This window comes from Parasteatoda tepidariorum, chromosome 5, assembly GCF_982258835.1.
Source record: "Parasteatoda tepidariorum strain Cologne lab strain chromosome 5, Ptep-v5.0, whole genome shotgun sequence".
In the NCBI taxonomy this organism is placed as follows: domain Eukaryota; kingdom Metazoa; phylum Arthropoda; class Arachnida; order Araneae; family Theridiidae; genus Parasteatoda; species Parasteatoda tepidariorum.
Genome location: NC_141759.1, coordinates 91,122,798 through 91,148,798, shown reverse-complemented (window position 1 = coordinate 91,148,798; position 26,001 = coordinate 91,122,798). Strand labels below are relative to the sequence as shown.

The following is a 26,001-nucleotide window of genomic DNA, read 5'->3' as shown; positions in this document are numbered from 1 at the left end:
TATGCTTCATGCAAATATGTAATACAAATGGAGTTATATTAATTGACTCTATTTCATGTATTTTATTTTTCAAATAGAAACTGAAGGTGATGGTGAAGGAGGTAAGCATAGTTTCTCTCACATCAGATGAATTGATTTTGTGGTTAAGATATGTTAAAAAGATATTTTAAGAAGTTTATCATTCATATATTTTATGATTAATCAATGAACCTTGCTTTAAATTTAGATGTTCGCGCACATGAAGAGGAAATTGAAGAAGGTGAGTGGAAATAGTTGAACATAAATTTTTTTATTTATTTGTATGCTTCGTGAAAATATGTAATACAAATGGAGTTATACTAATTGACTATATCTCATGTATTTTATGCTTACAAATAGAAACTGAAGGTGATGTTGATGGAGGTAAGCAAAGTTTCTTTCATATCAGCTGAATTGATTTTCTGATTAAGATATTTTATGAAGTTTCTCATTCATATATTTTATGATTTATTACTGAACCTTGCTGTTAATTTAGATGTTCACACACATGAAGAAGAAATTGAAGAAGGTGAGTGCAAATCGATGAACATAGCATTTTTTTTTATTTATTTGTATGCTTCATGCAAATAGGTATTACAGATGGAGTTATATTAATTTACTATATACTCATGTGTTTTATTTTTACAAATAGAAGCTGAAGGTGATGTTGATGGAGGTAAGCATGGTTTCTTTCACATCAGTTGAATTGATTTTGTGGTTAAGATATGTTAAGACGATATTTTATGAAGTTTCTCATTCAAATATTTTATGATTTATCCATGAACCTTGTTGTAAATTTAGATGTTCACACACATGAAGAAGAAGTTGAAGAAGGTGAGTCCAAATAGATGAATATATTTTATTTCATTTACTTGTGTGCTTCATGCAAATATTTAATACAAATGGAGTTATATGAATTGTCCCTATCGCATGTATTTCATTTTTTAAATAGAAACTGAAGGTGATGGTGAAGGAGGTGAGCATGGTTTCTCTCAGATCAGTTGAACTGATTTTTTGGTTAAGATATATGTTTAAAAAATATTTTACAAAGTTTCTCAATCATATATTTTATGATTTATCAATGAACCTTTCTGTAAATTTAGATGTTCACACAGATGAAGGCGAAATTGAAGAAGGTGAGTGCAAATAGATGAATAGAGATTTTTTTAAATTTATTTGTATGCTTCATGCAAACATTTAATACAAATGGAGTTATATTAATTGACTCTATTTCATGTATTTTATTTTTCAAATAGAAACCGAAGTTGATGTTGAAGGAGGTAAGCATGGTTTCTCTCACATCAGTTGAATTGATTTTGTGGTTAAGATGTATGTTAAAAAATATTTTATAAAATTTCTCGTTCATATATTTTATGATTAATCAATGAACCTTGCTGTAAATTTAGATGTTAACAGACATGATGAGGAAATTGAAGAAGGTGAGCCCAAATAGATGAATATATTTTATTTCATTTACTTGTATGCTTCAGGCAAACATTTAATACAAATGGAGTTATATTAATTGACTCTATTTCATGTATTTTATTTTTCAAATAGAAACCGAAGGTGATGTTGAAGGAGGTAAGCATGGTTTCTCTCACATCAGTTGAATTGATTTTGTGGTTAAGATGTACGTTAAAAAATATTTTATAAAATTTCTCGTTCATATATTTTATGATTTATCAATGAACCTTGCTATAAATTTAGATGTTCACACACATAATGAGGAAACTGAAGAAGGTGAGTGAAAATAGATTAATATATTTCTTTTCATTTATTTGTATGCTTCATGCAAATATGTAATACAAATGAAGTTATATTAATTGTCTCTATCTCATGTATTTCATTTTTCAAATAGAAACTGAAGGTGATGTTGAAGGAGGTAAGCACGGTTTCTCTCACATCAGTTGAATTGATTTTGTGGTTAAGATATATGTTTAAGAAATATTTTATAAAGTTTCTCGTTTATATATTTTATGATTTATCAATGAACCTTGCTGTAAATTTAGATGTTAACAGACATGATGAGGAAATTGAAGAAGGTGAGCCCAAATAGATGAATATATTTTATTTCATTTACTTGTATGCTTCAGGAAAATATTTAATACAAATGGAGTTATATTAATTGTCCCTATCTCATGTATTTCATTTTTCAAATAGAAACTGAAGGTGATGGTGAAGGAGGTAAGCATAGTTTCTCTCAGATCAGTTGAACTGATTTTTTGGTTAAGATATATGTTTAAAAAATATTTTACAAAGTTTGTCGTTCATAAATTTTATGATTTATCAATGAACCTTGCTGTGAATTTAGATGTTCACACAGATGAAGGGGAAATTGAAGAAGGTGAGTGCAAATAGATGAATAGAGATTTTTTTAAATTTATTTGTATGCTTCAAGCAAATATGTAATACAAATGGAGTTATATTAATTGACTCTATTTCATGTATTTTATTTTTCAAATAGAAACCGAAGGTGATGTTGAAGGAGGTAAGCATGGTTTCTCTCACATAAGTTGAATTGATTTTGAGGTTAAGATATATGTTAAAAATATTTTATGAAGCTTCTCGCTCATATATTTTATGATTTATCAATGAACCTTGCTGTAAATTTAGATGTTCACACAGATGAAGGGGAAATTGAAGAAGGTGAGTGCAAACAGATGAACATAGATTTTTTTAAATTTATTTGTATGCTTCATGCAAAGATGTAATACAAATGGAGTTAAATTTATTGACTATATCTCATGTATTTAATTTTTAGAAATAGAAGATGAAGGTGGTGATGCTGATGAAGGTAAGCATGGTTTCTCTCACATTAATTGAATAAATTTGGTCTTTAAGTTATGGTTAAAAATATATTTTATGATGATTCTCATTCATATACAGTTATATATTTCTTGATTTATCTATGAATCTTGCTGTAAATTTAGATGTTCACACAGAGGAATAAGAAATTAAAAAAAGTGAATGAGATGAATATAAATTTTTTAAAAATCATATTTCTACAATTCATTGAAATATGTAATAAAAATTAAGTTAAATTTATTCATTATTATAATACAATTTATTAAGTTAGTATGAACAGATAATACAGATTTTTTTATTATTTCTGTATGCAATGAATACAATACTTCATGCAAAATATTTAATATAAATATTGCTAAATTTATTGACTTTGCATTGCGCCTTTTATTTTTACAAATAAAAGCTGAAGATGGTAAACATGAATTTTTTATATGTACTATATAAAATGTATTAATTTTGTAATTTAGATATTTTAAGATGTTAAATATACAAACATTGATTCTTTTCACTAAAATTTCTAACTGAAATTCTGTGTCACATCAAAATTTAATTGAAACCCCATGATTTTGCTGAAACTCACCATGTTATTACCACCTTATATATGTCTCTGCTTTTAATGACGTCAGCATCGGGTTACCACAATTTCTATTTATGGTTATGTGATTAGTTCCTTGTTTCTTTTCATACGTATATACATAAGCATGTTTTCAAATCATCAATTATCAGAGGGGCCCCCGATTCTACAATTTAGCCACTGAAACATTTATAATAAATTCTATTAAGAATTCCATAGCAGGAAGGGTGAATACACTAACAAATTGAAACATAAGACGTTATGTACTTGCTTTTACAAAACACACCAGATTGATATCATTCTGATATGAATCTTTAAAATTCTAGGAAAGGGTGCCAATGCTTGACACAATAAACTATTTATAAGATGTACCGAGGGTTATAATTGAGTGTTATAATCCAGTTTTTATTTTTTTAAAAATGACATTTATGTATTTAAGATTCTTACCATTTCTAACAAAACATGGACACAAACAATTCCATCCGTGGTATGAATTTCCAGCCAAACACAGCAGGAAAAAAAAGGAAATTTCTTTGTAGATATTGTTCAAAGCTTTTTCACCTTTTTCTCCCATAACAGATAGTTCAGCTTTCTAAACATTATCTATGGTTGATGAAATCCTAGAATAGCCCACCTCTTTTCCACTTTTTGAAATCTAGCTATGTTGGTGATTATAACTGGTATCAACGTTGCTTTTCGATTATTAAAAAAGACATTTAAATTATTAAGAAAAATTTCAATTATTACAAATTAAAATATTTTTAATAGAATAAAAAATAACTTACCTTTACTTTAAAAAATGAAATAACAACGATTATTCTAACAGCAAGAGATCTGAAGCATGAATGGCGAAATAATAAACCCATTTACCGAAAAAATAAAACCTTTTCTAACGAAATCCAACTTTCGCGTAGTTATACATATCAAATAACCAATCAGGTTGGAGAATTTTGGTGGTGTGATCGGATGTTCAAAATGATCTCCCCGAAATATCTTGCGGAAACCCAGTTTGGCGAGATTTCAAAAACTTTCTTGGCGAGATTTGAAAAAATTGCTACGGAGTGGGTTATTCTAGGATTCACGCCTAAATTTTATATTTTCCCTTGACTGGTTTACTTCACTTGACTCCTTTTAAAAAGTCAACTCCAAAAAAGTTCCTAAAATGTCTTCTAGTGGGAGCCGGAAAATATCAGACATTTATTTATTAAGTTTTCATTTAGTTCCATCAGAATCATCGGCAGAGTCAGACGCCATTTTCTAAGCAACAAATAAGAAGCAAAATTTCCCTAAGGAAAGGGCCGAAGAACTTAAAAAAACTCTCCAGAACATTGGTAAATCTTTCAGAAACAGAACACGCCAAACATTTGAAGAAAAATTCCTCAATAATTTTTAACTTCTATTATCAACTAATTTGCAACTGATAACTTCCGATTTCGGGATCGCATACTGTTACAGATGTGTGTATTACGGTAAAATACATTTTTTCTGTCTTCAATTCATTACAAATTAAAGTGAAGTCAACATTGCTTTCTTCATTCCAATGAATAAATGTGAATTCAGAAAGTACAGAACCGTAATAGCTATAGAATATTCTTCTTCTTTATAGAAAAGTATATATTTCTGTATCTATATAATTCGGAGAACAACAATAAAGAATCATCCGAATTACTTGAAATAGTATCATTTGTGCTGATTATTAATAAATTTTTATCGTTTTTTTGGTAAGTAATTTTTAGTTTTGAAGGAATAATTTCAACTAGAATTCAGCTGTTCTGTTTTTAAGCTACATAATAAAATTCATATCGAGATCTTACAATTATAAAAATTTGCTGTATGGTATGCCATCTTAAAGTAATGAAGGAATAATCTATGTCTATATTATTTGAGAATAAAATTTTCAAACGAAGAACAGTTCATTTTGGAATTCTCTGGATTTATAAAGCAGGTAAATATTACAAATTTTATAATAAAAAAATTGCTTGTAAATAATTTTTTTCTTATTTGATGATAGCTCTCTACAGAATGTTTTTTTACGTCTGATTAAGAACTATAAGAATTAAAAAAAAAATAGCGCGTGGAGTCCCTCCACGAGTAAGAAATTAAACTTCGTAATGTGGAAATGAAAATAGGAAGGGGTAGAAATTGATTTTTAGTGAAATCATATTGTTTCTTTAAGACAAACTTTATTAACAATGCTTACAATTCACAATTGATCGCGTCTTTTAATTATCATTTTCGAGTGGAGAAATATCCAAATCAATAACATTTACAATGGGATTATGATAACTAAAGTAAGTTACGAAATGTTTGAGTTCTATTTTTTCAATATTTCTTGCAAAAACTGCATCAATGGTACTTACCCCTTTGGTTGTTGGATCATTTCTACCATTTATCATTTCCAATCCAAATTTGTCTTAATAAGGTTAATAATCTTTCAGCTTCAGGTAACGAGAAATTCCCATTAAAATCTCCCGCAAGGATCACAGGCCGCTCACAATAATCAATTTTTTCACCAGTAACGTCTGCCCGAGCTTGTGAACCTGCAGTGGATAGCGGCAATAAAGATTTTGCAATAAATAATTTTATATCCCTCATGGCTGCATTTGGTGAAATATAAATGGCAATTAGAAAAGAGAAAACCTATTAACCAATTGATATTCACAAGAGACGTACCTTGACATAACCTTAAATCCGTCGCATTGCCCGAGGGATTGTTTTCACTCATTTTTTACAATTATTATCCACTAAGTTTGAAAATAAAAAATACTGCCCTATTAAATTGTATGTGTATCTAATCAAACTAAAATATTTATAGAAAAACAATACTTTTACGACTTTTATTATTTTTATGCTAGTGAGAATCAAAACAATATGGAAATGAATGAGGGAAAACTGGACCCTACCACGTGATTTCCCGGCCAATAAAAATGTAGTGTTAAACGTTTAACGCAACCTTGTTGGAAGTCGCATAAGAAGTAAAACTTCAAAAAAGAAACAATATGAAAGTTTTCTTATTTCAATGTGAGGAATTTTTAAAATCGTTTTTTTATCCTAAGAATTCTTTATTTTACATTTTTTAGTTTATAATTTTTTGATAAAAGTTGGGTACCGGCGCATTATACCGGCGCAGGCGATAAAGTCGCCAATAATGATGCAACAAACGCCAAACGGAAAATCGCTTCTGGTAATCTTTTGCCTCCACATTTTCATAACAAATCGCAGCCATTTTTTTCCCATTAGTTACGTCTTTTTCTTAATACGAAAAATTAAATCACAAAAAGCAAAGAAAATGTGGGATTTGTCCAAAACAGAGGAAGAAGCGGTCAGATTCTTTCAAGAGAAAGGGGTTTTGCCTGAAATCGTAACTTGAGATAAGAATCATGAAATGAAGTTGTAAAACGGAGATGAAATTCAATCGCGCTGCAACCTTTTATCTTGTCGCTATAAAAGAAGTGCCCGTAAAGGCACATGGTTTCAATCATCGAAATTGAGCTTTTTGAAGTGTGTGCGGTTCATTTATTGGAGTGAAGAATTAACTTCAGTTAAATGGTGCGAAAAGCAGTTGACTATCAGCCGTGGAACAGTTGTAGACTGGAATAACTTCATGCGTGAGGTTTGAGTGATTTTTTTCCCTTAAGCGTTAACAATGGAAAATAGGAGGACATGGCATGATCGTCGAAGTAGACGAAAGTTTGTTTACGAAGAGAAAAAACAATGCGGAACGGATCTTACCACAACAATGTAACTTCAGTGGAGTTAGCCGGGAAACGAATGTTTCCTTCTGGAGGTACCAAATCGATTCATGAACATTTTATTGAAGGCAATTCAGGAAAATATCGAAAAAGAAACTATAATATATTCCGATTCATGGAAATCATACAGCACTAGTAATCTGGAAAATGAAAGTTTCGAACATTTCAAAGTGAACCATAAGTACAACTTTATGGAACCGGAAACTGGAACGCACACGCAAAAAATAGAGAGACTGAGGGGCAGCGCTAAATGGCGAAATAAGAAACACAGGGGAAAGGCACGCCATCATCTCGAAAGTTATCTTGCAAAATTCATGTGGAGAAGGCAAACGGAGGACCCATTTGAAAAAAATTTAGGCTTTATTAAAATGTTTATGCCTTCGAAGTAAAAAACATTTTGAACCATTTATTAACTGCTTTTATATGTGTATGCTGCGTGTTGTGGCCGATAAAATCTGCTTCGTTTGATTTGTATCGGTGACTGTGTGTCGCCGCAAACTCACCATAAAGTTTGCTTGGTGTGGCATGCGCCGGCATAATGGAAAAGTACCAAAAATTGTTGTCAAAAACCTTTTTTTGAAAAATCAATTGGTATAACATTATTTTTTTATGTATACTTGCATATTCTAATGTTTGAAGTAATATGATACAGAAAAGTATGGAATAAAAATTCGGTACTTAGGTATTAACGCCACCGCCGCTACAGATTTGGCTGCTTTTAAGTGCCGCCAACCCACACTTAAAATTTTTGAGACAAATCATAAAATAAAACACTTTATTTAAAATCAAAGTAGTCTATCGGATTTCGGTAAAAAGTGGATGAATATACAGTTTAGCATAGATTCAAAACAATCTCTATTTTCTTTCACTTGATGCTGTCGCCATATGAACTCTAATAAATAAGATTCCAAATGAAATAACATTTTTAAAGCGTACGTTTACCAAGATAAAGTTTCATGTCATGGGAATTGGTACATTTTTGTTTTTTCGTGAAAATCCTAGCTAAATTTGGGTCCTGTATTTCATCTTTCAACCTAACCTCATTTAAAATAACATTTATATAATTTTTTAGAGGCATAGACACATTATGAACAGTGATTTTTATCGCAGAAAAATTTATCTTTATTTTGAAATATCTCTTTCGCTGTCATAAAAGAATGCATCCTGATGAGAACCTTTACGTTTTTCCATCAATCGTTTTATTAATTTTTTAATTGTAATACCTTTCTAGAAATATGTATATAGATAACTGTGCACGATATTTTTTTGTCTCCTTCAAAAGAAAATAAATCCTAGCTATGGCTGAATTGGAAGATAAGAAATCTAGTAAAAAAATATTTCATATTGATTGCAAAGTTGTTTAATACAAGATAATTTTACTTAAAATTACTAAATGTCTTTCTTAAAATTTCGTCTTTAATCCTGTATGTATTTTTATCTTTAAAAGCAGAAGACGTTGGTGAAGAGGATGAGAGTAAGTATGAATGATTTATAACAGATTAATTATAAATTTAATCCTAAAATGTAGGCAAAAAAATATTTAAAATTATTTGCGATATAGTTTAGTTAAATAATATTTTTTTTATCTTTCAGCGCTAATAGCTTTTGATGAACATGGAGAGAGTAAGTATGAATAATTTATAACATGATTATTCGTGCATAATTATTTATGCATGAAATGTATCAAATGAAATTTTTTATGTAAATTTCGCGTTACTGATTTTAAAATTTACATTAATTGTATAATTTAGGAATAGAAGTTTATGATGAGCATGGAAAACGTAAGTATAAATAATTGTTTTAAACCAACAGTTGTGCAACTACGTACAGTTGTGCAAGAGTACGGTTGTGTACATTGTGGAATATAAAATGTTTTAAAATTTAAATATTGCGTTTCAGTTTTTATTGATACTCTTTTATATGTTTTTATTATCTAGGAATAGAAATCCTTTACAATATAGGGAAGAGTGAGTATAACTGACTTATCACATATTGAGCTTAGTTAATTAATGAATGAAATGCATTACATAAAATATTTTACATAAATTGTTTTTTTTTTTTTTTAATAATAATACTTTTTACGTTATTTAGTGATAGAAACCTATGACAAAGATGGAAATAGTAAGTTTGAATAATTTATTTCAATCTTATTCAAGTAAAATTAAATTTATGGATCTCTATTAAACGAAGTTGGTAAATCCCAATAAAAAGTTAGTTATATGGAAAATTTGTTAAATAGAAAATCACCATTTGAATTACTTAAACAATACAGATCAGAAATAAATACACATAAGGGCGAACTTTGTGCTGAAATACAAAGTAAGGTAAAACAACATTTAAGAGCTCAAAAAATATATGAAATGCAAACAGCTGTTTCGAATGCTCGAAGGGCAACCTTCATCAGTACAACAGAAAGAAATTGGAACGTTGGAAATATGGAAAATCTCAGCATTCGGCGCGAAGCGCCGCTAACTGATTCATCTAAATTTTGATGTCATAAACTAGAAAGTCCTAGATAACACCATGTAGGGTAATATTTGAGTTCAGGTTCACATCATTGCAGGGGTGGGACGTTGCTTGGAGTAACATGGAACATCAGTTGGAAGGGGGGACCCCCTTTAGTAGAGTTTGTAGCAGGGACAGCACTTCCTGGTTTTTCATGAGATCTTGTAATTCTTTCACAAGTGACACGAGTCGATGTGCAGTGGCTGCAGGAGTCTTGGCTCTGGTCTGGAAATTCTTTTTACTGGGGCGGGCCTCGCACCCAGTAAAGTTGGAGGTGTGGCTCTTTCCGCAGTTGCAGCAGGTGGCTGGGGTGTCTCGGCTCTTCGTACACTGAAAGGAAAAATGCCCATTGGCACATTTCATGCATCTTGGTTTCTCTGTGCACGTTCGCTGAGAGTGTCCATAGCTCTGGCATCGGAAACATTGTAGCGGCCGCCATAGAAGCGCTCTACACTAACCGGGTGACCCTTGATTTCTTCCGTGTAGTAAACTTTCTTGTGATTGGCTAGCGTAGGCAAGATAACTAGGAAAAGTGGGAGGAGCCTGATGGCTCCACCCACCCTTTTCTGGAACTGGATCACTTTTGAGACTTCTAAGTTTAACTTCCCTAATTCTAGAGAAATTTCCGATGGGTCAAAGTCCTTAGGGAGGCCTCGAAAGAGAACTTTCATGTACTTTGGTTGAGCTTTCTCATCAGTAGTTGTTTCCATCTGTTCATTTATTTTCTCCCTCGTAGTTTCCTTTGGGGCTGTGATGTTCAACTCAGGCTGAAGTGGGGTATCAGAGTCGAGAGAGCTGATTTTCTGCTTTGTTGATCTGGCTTTGCTTTGCTTCTTTCTCCTCTTCTTCGCTGGATGTTCGAGAATGTGTTCAGAGTCTGCGGCCGTAGCCTCGACGCTGTGTTCCATTTTTTCTTCCACTGGGGTAGGAGTGTTTTTTGTTGTAGTCGGGATAATCTCGGATGCAAGAGTGATAGGCTCAGGAACACTAGCAGATTCTTGAATTTGTACTGGTTCCTCCTTTTCTATTTGCTCTAATTCTTTCTTTTCCCTTTTAATCCTCAGGTCGTCATTTCTTTTGTTTCTGCATACTATGGCGATGTTATCAAACATTTTTTGGAAGTAGTCGAAAATTTGTCCATATTCGCAGGATTTCAGAAATATCTCGAGCAGTCTTCTTGTTTCTTTCAGTTCGTCTCTGTTGAAAGTTGAGTAGAACTCGATTGGGGGCATAGTCGATTCTTGACGAAGAATGAATTTTCTCTGAACTTTGGTTGCAGCAAAGGCTTCTTTAAATGAGTCGTATTCAATAACATCAACGTATACGAAACCTTCTTCACATTCTTCCGGTTCGGCTTGCTCGGGTGAAGTCGGGCGGCTAGGCGGTAACACCTTACCGCCGCGTGCTATTCTGTTGTACGGCATTTGCGGAGCAGAGATAAAACACGTCTTGTCTCAGGCAAGGCTTTAGCTAATTCTCGAAAAATCTGGTCTGGTCACAGAAAGAAATAAGAGAACAGGGTAAATATATATAGAAAGATGACGTCACAAGAGGGTTTAGAGCAACGGCCAATAGGAGGGAAGGGTGAATGGATGACGACGAATGGAAAGCAAGGAACAAAAAAAAGGGGGTAGGGTAGTTAGATTTAATCATAGATGTCCAAACAGGAGAAATATAAGGAACTCTGGATAGGTCATTGACCAACAGTTTGGAATTTTTGAAAATATGATAAGTCTCGTAAAAATCTAAATCAAATATTGAAGAACAATTTTGAATGACTTTAGAAGAGGAAAAATTAAAATTATGATTAGAGTCCCAACAATGTTAAGCAATAGATGAGCGTTTAAATTCTTGTTTTTTGACATAAGCTTCATGTTCCTTGACACGGCACTTCAAGGCACGCTTAGTTTGGCCAATATATGAAAAGCCGCATTGGCAATTAATTTGGTATATACCCCAGTTATTTTGACTGTCAATGGGCTGTTTGAGATTAGAAAATTTTATCTTATTAATGGGACTGAAAATAATATTAAAATCAAACTTCTTTAGGATATTAGCAACTTGCCGACTTATTTTAGGAAAATAGGGTAAAATGACCAAATTGTTAGAAAATTCTTTGGAAGGTTTATCGGTAGGCGATTGTTTAGTTACGTTTTTATAAATATTATTAATAATGTTAGGGGAATAACCTCTGTCACGAGCAATGGCTTTGATGTAATTTAATTCTGGATCAGGAAGATCAATATTGGAACAAATATTAACAGCACGGTAGACAAAAGACCGAAAAGAGGCAAGTTTTTGGTTGGGAGGGTGGGCGGATTTGTAATGAGGGGGGGGAGAGAAACGGCAAAAGGTTTACGAAAAACAGTAGTATGGAATGAATTATCATTCCGAGTCACAAGAATATCTAAGAAAGGAAGTTTTTGATCAGTCTCTAATTCAAAGACGAATTGAATGCAAGAATCAATGCTGTTCATAACATTAAGAACTTGGTCTAAATTACAATTATTTTCATCTAACAAAGCAAAACTGTCATCAACATATCTTTTAAAGGGGAAAGTTAAGATTTTGAATAGTTTACTTTCAAAATAATGCATATAGATGTCACTAAGTATAGGGCTCAAAGGATTTCCCATGACAAGACCATTGGTCATACGATAAAATTTGTTATCAGACGCGAAAGTACTTTGTTGTAAACAAACACGGGTGAGGTTAGCATATTCAGTGACCTCATATTGGGAAAAATGATATTCCGAAAGTCTAAGTTTTAGGCATTCCAAAGCCCCCTCAACAGGAACATTAGTGAACAGTGATTTAACATCAAATGAGGTCATCTAATAACCATTAGGTCTTAGATTTTTAATTTCTTTAACAAACTCAAGGGAATTTTTGGTAGTGAAAGAATTATAACCAAGGAGAGGGGAGAAGACAGAAACTAAAAATTTTGCGATCTTGTAAGACGAGGTACCAATGTTGGAGACAATTGGTCTAAAAGGTGTGCCAACTTTATGTACTTTAGGTAAAGTATAAAATCTAGCGCAATGAGAAATAGAGGGAGTCAAAACAGCCTTAAGTCTATTGGGAATTAACATAGAGGATTTAATAGTTGATTTTATAACATTTAATTCTTTAGTGCTCGGATCTTTGGGAATTTCTTTATAAGGACCATCAAGAATAAGTTGTTTAGATTTTTCCAAATAGTCTGTTTTGTTAAGAAGGACAATTTGACCACCTTTGTCAGCTTTAGTAACGATTAAATTGGGATTGGACTTTATATCTTTAAAAATTACTTTAGAGGAAAGGCTAAGGTTGGAGTTAGAAATTTTTGAGTTGAAGTCTACGGTATGGGCAATAAGGTGTCTGATATAATCTTTTTGAGCATCATTAATTTTTCTGCATTTAAAAGATCTTTCAATAGGAGCGATTAGTTTAGGTAATGAAGGTCGAGTTGAAATAGCAAAATTATTGTTTAGTTTTAAAGCATTAATTTGAACGTCAGTAAGAGTGGTACTTGAGAGATTAACAACAGAATTTTGATTAACAACAGGCAAACTAATGTCAGGTTTTTTATCATTCACTTTGATGAGTCTATTCAACTTGTTATTCAGGTTTGAACTATGCTTTGAAGAGATCTTGGTTGCCCTATTCCAAGACGATTTTTCTATTGCGTCAAAATTTGAATTTAGGTTAGGCACACTGATGTGTAAATGGTACAATTCTCGCTCAATACTGGATAGTTTACTCCTGGTTTCATTAATGACGGCTCTAAGGAGAGCAAACTTACTCTTATGAAGAATGCAATTAATTTTCTTGGAATTAGGAAGGTTAGTCTTAATTGTAATGAAATTAGGAGTAATTTTTAGGCGTTTACAATCAAGTAAAAAATGCAAATGATTAAGATACCTAAACTTCTTTAACCTTAGACTGTGAAATCTGTTGAATTGAGACATGATCAAACAAGTAGTCAATACTGATGGGAACAGAAATAACAAATATGAAAGAAATGGAATAGAAAACAAAAATAAGGCTTACCCAATAAGATCCGTTAAAGTCTATCATAAATACACATAAGGGCGACCTTTGTGCTGAAATACAAAGTAAGGTAAAACAACGTTTAAGAGCACAAAAAATATATGAAATGCAGACAACTGTTTCGGATGCTCAAAGGGCAACCTTCATCAGTGCAACAGAAAGAAATAAGAGAACAGGGTAAATTACTTTACCTTACTTTATTTTACCTTACTTTAATGCCTACTTTAATACAGATCAGGTTCTAAATTCATAAACACTCAACATAATTAAAATAACAATTGAAACACCTTAGCTTGTAAATTATTATCTACTATTGAATTGTTTAAAATTAGTTTAGCATTTTATCATATGAAGGTTTCGTGATTTCTTCGTCATTTCCGTCTTCATCATCTCGTCTTCTTAACAATTTATTACTGAATTGTTTTTATTTTTCACGCTGTTCAAAATATCCGATTCAGTTCATGTTACTGTGGTTGCTGCTTAAAAATCAATAGAAAGAAAATCATAAATCAGTACACCATCATTATTTTTGTGGTACTCTTTTAGTTGTATCCATCTGTTTTTAGAGATTTTCTGAATGAATATCATCCTGATACTCAGTATTTTCCATATTCTCGCGCTGACTAAGAATCCAGCTTTAGCAAAACTGTTACGAATCTGTAACATCCCAGTTCCATGCTGTAAGAATTCATAATATGATTTTTCGTAAATTGAGTTTTGCATGGATTACTGTATGAAATGCAAACGAAAAAGGAAAGGGATTTTACCGCATTCTCTAAAATTAAATGACTGCGACAATCAATTCAAGGTCATTTCCCCGGTGAAATGTGCTAGCAAGTTTGAAATGCTCCGAAATGTTTTGGGAAAAAGGAAAAGTGGATCTTAAAGAAATGTTCGTTAAATAGAAAATTCACTTAGCTATTTGGAAGTTATTTTACCATGAAATTTCCAAAATGTTCTTGGCTCCTCGAAAAAAAAATAGCAAAATAGAGAAATTCACAAAATGGAAGTTCGTTAAATAGTAGTCAGACTATATTTAAAAAAATTTAAAAAAAATAGCACCTAAAATATTTGTTTATATTTCAAATGCTTTACCTTTCAGGAATAGACATTTTCGATGCAAGTGGAAACCGTGAGTAGGAATATTTTTTGTGTATTGAATTTAGCGGTTTTCTGTGTCAAATTCGTTAGATGAAATACGTGAAAACCAATAGGAGTTTTTATTAATTAATTTCATACGTTTTATGTTTTTAGTTATACATGCTTTTAAGAAAGAAGATGAGAGTAAGTATGAGTGATTTATAACAGATTAATTGTAAATTTATAGGGTAAACTAACCAGTGAAGGAGCACTTAAGCTTAGCTTGTCCTTAGAAAAATCCTAAAAATTTCAAAATGTGTAATTTTAGATAAATGACGGTGTCAACATATTTTTTATTAAATGCAAATTGCGAAAATGTTTTTAGATAACTTGCATATAATTGTTTAAAGCTTTTGATGGTTCAAATAATAAGTAATAAGATAATCAAATGAAGGAACAGTTCTTAGCAGGGAATAAACACTAAATTTTCAAGTGAATGAACACTTAATTTTGAGAATGTTTGAAGCTCGTTAGGAATCCATAGGCCGCACAAATGCCTAAAAACAAGATTTTTTTTTTGGAATTATAAAAGATAACCACAGTTAACATGGAAAAATTTACTTTTTTTTTCAGTCGTGGAATGGAAAGTAAAATATGGTTGAATACAGAATTTCAAAAATTGTTTTTCCTTTTTTTCTCGTAGTTTAATAGTCCGTTCGAAATCATGAATATTTATTGTTGTCTAATCCGATGATGTTTTTATTATTATTATTAAATTACTTCTTTGTTTTCCCTTTTCCTCCATATTTTTGAAACTTTTTTTATCTTCTTAAGCATATTTTTTTCTCTTTGCGATACTTTCTGCTTTAACTTTTTTTCCAGCTCTTTCAATCTCGATAAATTTTCGTTCTTTTTCTGTAGTTAACGTAACAACGTTTTTTTATCCTACGAAATCTTTATTCGGTTTTTATTTTATAATTTTTGATAAAAATTGTTGTCAGAATATTTTTTTTACAGAATTAAATTATATAAAATTATGTGTTTATGTATACTTCTTGCATATTCTAATGTTTGAAGTAATATGATTCAGAAAAGTATGGAATAAAAATTCGGTACTTACGTATTAAAGCCACCACAGCTACTGATTTTGCGGATTTTAAGTGTCACCAATCAACACCTAAAATTTTTGCGACAAATCCTAAAGCTCTTTATTTAAAATCAAAACACTTTCAAAATTCAAAACATCTTATTTAAAATCAAAGTAGTCAATCGGATTACGGTGGAAAATGGGCCGATATAGCGTTTAACATTCAAAACAATCTCTATTTTCTTTCACCTGATGCTATCGCCATAGGAACTCTAATAAATAAGATTCCAAATGAAATAAGATTTTCAAAACGTACGTTTACCAAGATAAAGCTTCATGTCAGGGGAATTGGTACATTTTCGTTGTTTTGGTAAAATATTTGGCTACTGGAAAAATAAAATTGCATCTTGCTATGCTTTTGGCAAATCCCAAAGACGCATTTTCGTAACACTGAAAAATAGCGTCAAAAATCAGGAAACAACAAGGCAACAGGAAATCCAAAAGATAACTCCGTGCGAACAACAGGATTGCTCTTTATTGGCGCATTAGAGCAACTTCTGCTTCGGTGGCGTTAGTACGTAAGTACCAAAAATTCAACAAGAATTCAGCTTTTCTGTTTTTAAGTAACATATTGAAATTCATACCGAGATCATGGAATGTATATTGTGTGGATATTGTGTGGTATGTCATCTTAAAGTAATGAAGGGATAATCTGTGTATATATTATTTTAGAATAAAGTTTTCAAATGAAGAACATATCATTTACAAATTTTCGGGATTTATAAAGCAGGAAAGTGTGATAATTTATAAAATAAAAAATTTTAATTGCAAATTATTTTTTCTCTTATTTGATTATAATTTTCTATAGAATGGCTTTCTACGTCCGATTATGAATTCAAAAAAAAAAGAAAAGAAAAAAAAAAAAAAAAACAGAAAGTTTTTTATTTTAATGTGAGAAATTTTTAGTATTGTTTTTTTTTTGTTTCGTAAGAATTCTTTATTTTTTGTTTTTTAGTTCCTTAATAATGATTTTTATTGAAACTTAAAATTTTTTGATAAAAATTGTTGTCAAAAAACTTGTTTTACAGAATTAAATTATATAAAACTAGGAGGCTCTGCCCCCTGCTCGCTAACGCTCATCAACCCCCGAGAATTGCTACGCAATCCTATGTGGTTCACGCCGTGAACCATGGCTCGCTGCGCTCGCTCGCCAATGAACACAATGTTCTAGCACAAAGACATAGTATATTATCATCAAAGACATAGTATTTTATCATCAAAGACATAGTATTGTACTTATGTAGAAGAATTCTATCAATGTTCTTATTGGCTTTTAAAAAAGAATATTAGCTACTTAGATTGTGCATGGTGAAAAAATCAAAACATTAGCTAAATGAGAAACATATTAGCAAAATAAATTATCAAATATTGTAGTTACTCACCTAAATTCAACTAACTGTGTATAATATATTAGTTAATGCTAGAAATTCTGAAAGTTTTAGAAAAAAATTTTATTATTTAAAAATATAAACTTTAAACCCTAACTTTTCCTGGTGAGATAATAACCCTCAAAAAGTCTTTCATTTTCAAGAACACAAAAATTTGTTTTATAGCCAAAGGAAATACTTTTGGTGATCAGCATTATTGAAATCAATTTCTATATTAATTAACATTTGTGATAAAGTACATAGCATTTTAGAACAAAATAAGGATGTTTTACATACAATAAATTAAAATGCATGGCTGTTAGCATTACCCGAGAAATACTAAACTGATTTTCTCAAAAGTCTGACCTTGTGACTTATTTATAGTCATGGAGAAGGCCAGCCTAATTAATTCCTAATTGAGTTTAAATTAAATATTATCATGTTTTTAGGGCATGAATCTGATTTGAACAACCTGATAATGCTCACTCTGGTTATTTTTTCCGTTTTTAAAAGCGCTATATGTTGAGCCACCTCATGTGGCATTTGCCATGTGACATTTTTAGCAATCAATGGCCGATTTTCTAACGCTGCCATTCGGGGAGTTTTAATGAGGCATTTTTTTGGTGCTGTGTAAGAGAAATATATATATATATAGATTATGAGGCTTATGTATACTTTTTGCTTATTTTAATGTTTGAAGTAATATGATTCTTAAAACCATAGAATGTAAAATTTAAATAGGTCTTTCATGCTATGTCATTAAATTTAGTAAAACTATTTCTCAGGCATTAGGTTTTAACTGTAATAAGACGATACATATTTTCTTCTGTTTATTTACAAATATTTTTCGATGTGTTTTGGATGTTCCATGTGATTCCATGCTCGATGTGTTTTCTAAAAAAAAAAGAGATACCATTTTGTTTTCGCTTGCATAAGAAAGAATATCAAACATTTTTCCTTTTTAAACTTAATAAGCCACAATAAAGAAGGAACGTTACAATGCTACACGCTGCATTAGAGGCGTCTCCAGAGTAACTGAATGACTGTTCATATAGAAATAGCAGGTATTCGTCTCATATAACAACGCCCCCTATAGTTCGCTACGATCGCCAATTGATTTTGCTGTACTGCCTTTTTTATTGCTAAAGTTACCTTTATTTTTTCATCACTCTTACAATATGTTAACAATATATTATACGATGCTTCTCGTTCATATATTTTATGATTATGGAATAGATCTTGATGTAAATAGAGATGTTGGCCACACAGATGAAGGTGAAACTCAAGAGAGTAAGTAGGAACAGATTATTTGCACAGATTTATTTATTATATTTGTATGCAGAATATAAATATTGCAAAATATTTAATATAATTCATGGTAAATTTATTGCTATATCTAATGCATTTTATTTTTACAAATAAAAGCTGAAGGTGATATTGAAGAAGGTAAATATGCATGGTTTCTCTTATATCAATTGAATTGATTTTATGCTTATACGTTAACAATATATTATACAATGCTTCTCGTTCATATATTTTATGATTATGGAATAGATCTTGATATAAATAGAGATGTTGGCCACACAGATAAAGGTGAAACTCAAGCGAGTAAATATGAACAGATAATTTGCACAGATTTTTTTATTATATTTGTATGCAGAATATAAATATTGCAAAATATTTAATATAATTTATGTTAAATTTATTGACTATATCTAATGCATTTTATTTTTACATATAAAAGCTGAAAGTGATATTGAAGGAGGTAAATATGCATGTTTCTTTTATATCAATTGAATTGATTTCGTGCTTATAAGATAACAATATATTTCACGATGTTTCTCGTTTATATATTCTATTACTTAGGAAGAGAGCTTGGTACAGATTTAGATGTCACACACACAGATGAAGGGGAAACGAAAACAAGTGAGTGTGAATTGATTAACATAGACTTTCTATTATATTTATATGCAATGAACCCTTTATACAAAATATCTATTATAAATTAGTTAAACTTACCGACTATATCTCAAATATTTTGTTTTTACAAATAGCAGCTGAAGGTGATATTGAAGGAGGTAAGTATGCATGGTTTCTCTTACATCAATTGAAATCATATCGTGCTTATACGTTAAAAATACAGGGTGTTCATAAAGTCCCGGACCCATTTTGATGTTTAATAACTCATAAAATAATAAGAATAGATTAAAATTAATAACATAAATGGTTAGATAGACTCAAAAAGTTTCATGACCCTTGTCAATGAACTTCCACGTGCACCCCCTTCATCGCACGGAGAATATCAAGTCGATAGTCAATTTCACGCCAAGTAGCGGCAAGCATGTCGGCATCCAAAGGGGCTATTGCGGTTGTAATTCTGACTTTTAGGTGATCAATGTTCGACATGATCCTCCTGTAAATATTGTCCTTTATAAATCCACAAAGAAAAAAGTCCAGCGGCGTTATATTAGGTGATCTGGGTGGCCAAAGAATTGGACCTCCTCGCCCAATCCATCTTCCTGTAAAATGGTCATTCAAAGAACTACGAACGATGATACCCCAATGAGGTAGTGCAAAATCTTGTTGCAAAAAGACATGTGGCTGAAGCTCTTCTAGTTGTGGAAATACGAAGTTTTCCAACTTGTCTAAGTATACGACTGATGAGACCGTCTTTTCCGTAAAAAAGAAAGGCCCAATGACTCAGTCGTGCATTAGTCCACACCACACATTAACCTTTGGGAAATCCCTTTGTATCTCACGGTATTCATGGGCGGTTTTCAGATCCCCATCTGCACACATTATGGCGATTAACAATGCCAGAAACACCAATTTTGATATTTAATAACTCATTATGCTTGCCGCTACCTAGCGTGAAATTGACTATCAATTTGATATTCTTCGTGCGACGAAGGGGGCACACGTGGAAGTTCATTGACAAGGGTCGTGAAACTTTTTGAGTCTATCTAACCATTTGTGTTATTAATTTTAATCTATCTTTATTATTTTATGAGTTATTAAACATCAAAATGGGTCCGGGACTTTATAAACACCCTGTATATTTTGCGATGCTTCTCGTTTATATATTCTATGATTTAGGAAGGGAGCTCGGTACAAATTCAGATGTTGAACACACAGATGAAGGGGAAACTGAAACAAGTGAGTGTGAATAGATTAACATGGATTTTTTATTATATTTATATGCAATGAATACTTTATGCGAAATATGTAATATGAATTAAGTTAAACTTAAAGACTTTATCTAATGTATTTTGTTTTTACAAATAGCAGTTGAAGGTGATATTGAGGGAGGTAAATATTCATGGTTTCTCTCACACCAATTGAATTGATTTTGTAAGTATACGTTAACAATATATTTTGCGATGTTTCTCGTTTATCTATTCTATGATTTAGGAAGGGAGCTTGGTACAAATTCAGATGTTGAACACACAGATGAAGGGGAAACTGAAACAAGTGAGTGTGAATAGATTAACATGGATTTTTTATTATATTTATATGCAATGAATACTTTATGCAAAATATGTCATATAAATTAAGTTTAACTTACAGACTTTATCTAATGTATTTTGTTTTTACAAATAGCAGTTGAAGGTGATATTGAAGGAGGTAAATATGCATGGTTTCTCTCACATCAATTGAATTGATTTTGTGCGTATACATTAACAATATATTTTGCGATGTTTCTCGTTTATCTATTCTATGATTTAGGAAGGGAGCTTGGTACAAATTCAGATGTTAAGCACAGTGATGAGGGGGAAACTAAAACAAGTGAGTGAGAATAGATTAACATGGATTTTTTTTTATATGCAATGGTTACTTTATACAAAATATGTAATATAAATTGAGTTAAACTTACAGATTTTATCTGATGTGTTTTGTTTTCACAAATAGCAGCTGAAGGTGATAGTGAAGGAGGTAAGTATGCTTGGTTTATCTCACATCAATTTAATTGATATCGGGTTTTATGTTAACAAGACATTTTACTTCGTTTGTCGCTCACATTTTTAATTATTCTGGACTAGATCATGATATAAATATAGATGTTGCACATACAGATGAAGAGGAAATTGTAGCAAGTGAGTATGAACAGTTTATACATATTTTGTATTATTTTTGTAAGCAATGAATACTTCATTCAAAATATTTAATATAAATTGAGTTAAGTTCATTAACTATATCTTGTAAGTGTATCTTGTAATATTTACAAATAGCAGATGTAAGTGGTACGTTTGCACAATTTCTCTCTTATGAAATGATTTGATTTTCTGTCTAAGATATGTTAGGATATTTTAGTATGTTTGTCGTTCATTCACTTTATTATTTAGAAATCTATCTTCATTTAAACATTAATGTTGGACGCATAGTTGAAGGTGATATTGTAGCAAGGAAGCATGAACAGTTTAACATAAATTTTTGTTATTTTTTATGCAATGAATGCAAAATGATTAATATAAATTGAGTTTATTCTATTGACTATAGCTTTTGCTTTTCATTTTTTCAGCTGAAGATGACATTGAAAGAGGTAAGCATGCATGATTTCATTTATGATCAATTCAGTTGAATTTGGGCTTAAGATACGCTAACCAGATTTTAACATCATTCTCTAGTTGTTTTATAAAAAAGCGCTTTTTATTACAGTATTTAGAGACTTTTTAAATTGGAATATAAATATAAATTCAGAATATTGATGTACGTAAGACCTCCAAATAAATATAATCAAGTGAAAATTTCTCAAGATTACAGACTAGAAAATTATCTCGGCAAAGACAGTTGTTTTTAAATTAAATATTTATTTAACGACTGGCTATTAAGATTATTCTTGAAAAAAGCGCTTTTTATTACAGTATTTAGAGACTTTTTAAATTGGAATATAAATATAAATCCAGAATATTGATGTACGTAAGACCTCCAAATAAATATAATCAAGTGAAAATTTCTCAAGATTAACACAGACCAGAAAATTATCTCGGCAAAGACAGTTGTTTTTAAATTAAATATTCATTTAACGACTGGCTATTATGATTATTCTTGAAACTATTTTCTCTTTTCCAGTTATTGCTAAATACTATATAATTTTAAAAAAGGTGTACGACGGGTACAATGTCATCAAATTTTACGGTACATGTTTTTCGTAAAAATTTATGTATTGTCTCCATTGAAATCTATTTTACAGTGCACAAAATAAAATATAATGAATAACTGAACCCTGAATAACTTTTGATCGAATGATCAGATCTTCACGTTTTAAGACTCAATCTTTACGAAGGAGTGACCTCAAATATTCTAATTAATTACAATCCAAAATTTTTTTCGACCATTATTAAATAAATAAAAAAATAACAAATATTTACTGAAATTTATTTATTGCATGGAATTATCTTTGAACAAATGAACTTCATAATTGCTTTCAAAAATTTTTCAATTCGCTTAGAAAGGTTCTCGAGATATAGTGAAATATGCAAAAAGTAAAATTAACATTAAGGGGTCCAGACTTTGGAGTGCTCTCCTGACCCAACTATTGGTACCATATTTCCAAGATTGCGGCTACCCCCTATATTTTGAGGTTCAGAAATCCGTATAAGGCGAAAAAAAAGGTATGCTTATTCAGAGAAAGTACTTTTTTGTGTCTAATTTCGTTACTTAAAATATCATCTGCATTTATTAATTAGCATATTTGAAATCACCTCCCTGGACCATTAAGATTGAGTCCTAGAACTAGAACATCCGATCATTAGATCCAAAGTTATTCCGGGTTGTCCGTTTATTTTTGGTACACTGTACGTAAACTAAGTTACTAGTTAAACAGTCTTGAGATTTTCGAGGTTTATCTTCTGTTATCTTATGTACCTAATTTTTAAAAAAAATTGAATTTGTAGTTTTAAATGTTTTGTATAAGGATGAATCTCAAATACATATAATTTATGTTATTTTATTTTAGGGCTAGGCAGTAAAGAAGGAAGTGAGTATTTCTCAATATATATATATATATTTATATTTATTATTATTATTATTAAAGAAAGTTGAACAGTGGAATTTTTATCTAATTTAGATCAATTTGTTTTTCCAAATCGTAACATTTTATCCTGAAAATTGTAGTCCTAAATAAATATTTAAAAAACGGAGTGAAATGCCTTTTTTTTCATAGAAGCATTGTTTCATGATAAAGTTTCCAGCGTATCATAAAACATTGTTTTAAATACTATGTCATACTTCGAATTCATAAGATATACATAGAATTCATAGGATCTTTTTAACAATTCCTTAGTCATTGATTAAACAATGCTAACTAGTGAATTAGATTTAACAATGTCTTTTGCAACTATCATGCTTTGGCTTGCAGCAATGTGTTTTAATATTTCTAATAAAGCTTATTACTATGCAATTTTAAAATTGTTTATCTTTTGAAGTAAGGAAACAGTGACATATTTAGTTTTTTAAAAATTACTTTCAAAAAGGAGTGTTTACTACGTCAAAAATAAAATTTATTATGTGGTAAAAGAAACTAAATTTAGATTAAACCTTCAAATTTTTATATAAATAACCCATGCTCTATTTAATAGCTAATAAATAATGGTAGGGTTAAATAACTCTAGCTTTAAACCTAGCACTTTGCTGTAGAGTTGTCAAATTTTCTGAAAAGGGAGGTAGAAGAAAATTGTTTGCTTTAGTAAAAAAATATAAAATAATTACCTGATAACAATATATAACAACAATATATAAAATAATTACCTGACGTGAAACCGATTAGAATACCGAGCAGAAACTGGAAATATTCCAAACAGCATTTAAAACTTCATAAGAAAATACCCGCAAGAGAAATAGTCAGGAAACTTCGTTGTATCGTTAGGTGTAGAAATTTTTATATTATTATAGCGCATAGGTTCCCAAAGTGGTCCAGGTGGACCCCCAGGGGTCCATAGGAGACCACACGGGGGTCCACGTAGACATGAAGGGAAAACAGGGGTTCACAAGTTGTAAGTGGGGGTCCACGAAAAATTTTCTGGTTTTCATAATAAAGAACAAAAATTTTGACTTGGATTTACCTATCTATGTAGGCAGGTAGCATTATTCACTAGGTAGGTACTCAAAAATATTCGAGACTCAGTTCAAACACAGAATTGAATCGAACAATAGATAACAGTACAAGTGTACACCACATGTCGCGACTTGCAAGTGCCGCCCGTGCGCCCGCTCGCATTTAAATACCCTGCATGATGACTTCAAAAATAGATTTGAAGATATTCAGACGATGGAAATACCACCATGGTTCATGGAGCTACTTGAGCTCAGCAACAACGAGGAACTGAAGGTGAAATTTAAAAAGGGTTATCAGAAATTTTGGCTGCACGCAGAAATCAACGAAAAGTATCCTGGGCTGTGGGAAATCGCGAGAGAATTTTTGATAGCGTTTCCCTCGTCATATCTTGTCGAAAGAAGTTTTAGTGACGTTTCCAACCTATTAACAAAAAACGAGCAGATTGAACATCACAGAACGGGGAGATTTGAGATTACTTCTTACAAAACTGAAGCCAAATATTGATAATTTGCTGTCAATTCATCAAGTACATCCGTCTCATTAAAAGTATGACTATTTTTTATTGTTGATGTACATTTCAGAGTTCATTGTTGATTTTTTGTCAATTGTTGATTGTTTGTAAATAATAAATGTCTATAATTTTGTATAACCGCAAGTATTATTTTAATAAATAGGACACAAGAAAATTCGATTTTTTTTCTTCTTCTTAATACCCCCAATTAAGGGTGATATTTTTTAAGAGTTTTGGGAATACAGTAGAAATGTAGCAGCAGGGGGTCTACCGAAAATAGTAAAACTTTGAAAGTGGTCCACGAGAAAAAAAAGTTTGGGAACCTGTGTTATAGCGTATGTTATTTTATATGGCAAAAGACAAAATTTGAGCTAATCAATAGAATAGTTTCTGAGAAATCAAATTTTAAATTGTTTTTTCTTATGATATGTTTTTTTTTGGTCAGAAATCCAAATTCGTCAACGACAAAATTTTTTTTTATTTAGATAAATGTTTATGCATCTGACTTTGTAACTTAAAATCGGTGACGCAAACTAATTAGTATATTTGTGATCATACTCTCGAACCATTGAGATTGAGTTCAAGCACATGAAGATCTTATCATTAAATCAAAAGATTTTCTGTTTTTTTTTTCGTTCTGTACATATTTATTGGATACACCGTGCGCAGGAAAAAAAAAGAGCGGAACACTTTGAATAACTTTTGATCTAATAATCAGAATTTCCCGCATTAAGATGTAATTTCACGAATTCAATGGTTCAATTGCCTAGCTTCAAATTTGCTTGTTAGTTCGTGCAGACGATATTTGTAGTTACGAAGTTAGAAAAAAATACGTACTTAATCTGAATAAACTTATTTTTATTTGAGGAATTCAGAATCTTGACCTCAAAATATGAAAGGTTAGTCACAATCTGAAAAATACGATTCCAAACAGTTACAAAACAAAGTCGTATATTTTAGATGAGATTTGTCATAGACTATTGGTCCGATTTCGCACAAACTTCGTATTTTACCATTGAAATGAAATTTTTTTTAACTATGTAAAATTTGTATACCTTAAATTTTTAGCGACTATCACAAATAAAAATTCAAAAGAAAACTATAAATGATTATTAATTAATATTTTCATGGAATTAACTTCAGTTTCATAATTTTT

General features: G+C 30.9%; 2 protein-coding genes and 1 pseudogene across 6 annotated transcripts in view; 2 read left to right on the top strand and 1 right to left on the bottom strand.

The window, feature by feature from the left end:
* Positions 1-55: 55 nt before the first annotated feature.
* On the top strand, positions 56-18,764 carry LOC147809684 (uncharacterized). Its single transcript, XM_087162903.1, has 26 exons — positions 56-101; positions 227-259; positions 379-402; positions 515-547; positions 671-694; positions 820-852; positions 971-994; positions 1,122-1,154; positions 1,576-1,599; positions 1,726-1,758; positions 1,877-1,900; positions 2,028-2,060; positions 2,179-2,202; positions 2,330-2,362; positions 2,483-2,506; positions 2,632-2,664; positions 2,786-2,812; positions 8,600-8,623; positions 8,743-8,772; positions 8,901-8,930; positions 9,087-9,116; positions 9,241-9,270; positions 14,789-14,818; positions 14,941-14,970; positions 18,517-18,570; positions 18,706-18,764. Exons 1-26 carry the CDS (start codon positions 56-58, stop codon positions 18,762-18,764), a joined length of 822 nt encoding a protein of 273 aa, XP_087019029.1.
* On the bottom strand, positions 11,125-12,308 carry LOC147809685 (uncharacterized; annotated as a pseudogene).
* A 326-nt stretch (positions 18,765-19,090) lies between the features above and the next one.
* LOC107437637 (uncharacterized) overlaps positions 19,091-26,001 on the top strand; it is a 43,729-nt gene continuing 36,818 nt past the window's right edge. For all 5 annotated transcript variants that reach the window (XR_015433835.1, XM_087164516.1, XM_087164515.1 and 2 more), the window contains exons 1-9: positions 19,091-19,206; positions 19,335-19,358; positions 20,692-20,751; positions 20,881-20,904; positions 21,007-21,066; positions 21,190-21,213; positions 21,321-21,374; positions 21,800-21,820; positions 23,237-23,257. Coding sequence is in view for 4 of the 5 variants with exons in the window: in XM_087164516.1 (XP_087020642.1) it covers positions 19,116-19,206; positions 19,335-19,358; positions 20,692-20,751; positions 20,881-20,904; positions 21,007-21,066; positions 21,190-21,213; positions 21,321-21,374; positions 21,800-21,820; positions 23,237-23,257 (379 nt within the window). In the remaining variant the exon portion in view is untranslated. The remainder of the gene's footprint in view (positions 19,207-19,334; positions 19,359-20,691; positions 20,752-20,880; positions 20,905-21,006; positions 21,067-21,189; positions 21,214-21,320; positions 21,375-21,799; positions 21,821-23,236; positions 23,258-26,001) is intronic.

Bases quoted from the DNA above. Each gene is read 5' to 3' on its own strand.
- LOC147809684 (XM_087162903.1), top strand. From the start codon at position 56: ATGTATTTTATTTTTCAAATAGAAACTGAAGGTGATGGTGAAGGAG. The intron at 8,931-9,086 runs GTAAGTATAAAT...TTTATTATCTAG, and splicing joins TTATGATGAGCATGGAAAAC to GAATAGAAATCCTTTACAAT. The intron at 18,571-18,705 runs GTAAGTAGGAAC...TACAAATAAAAG, and splicing joins TGAAGGTGAAACTCAAGAGA to CTGAAGGTGATATTGAAGAA.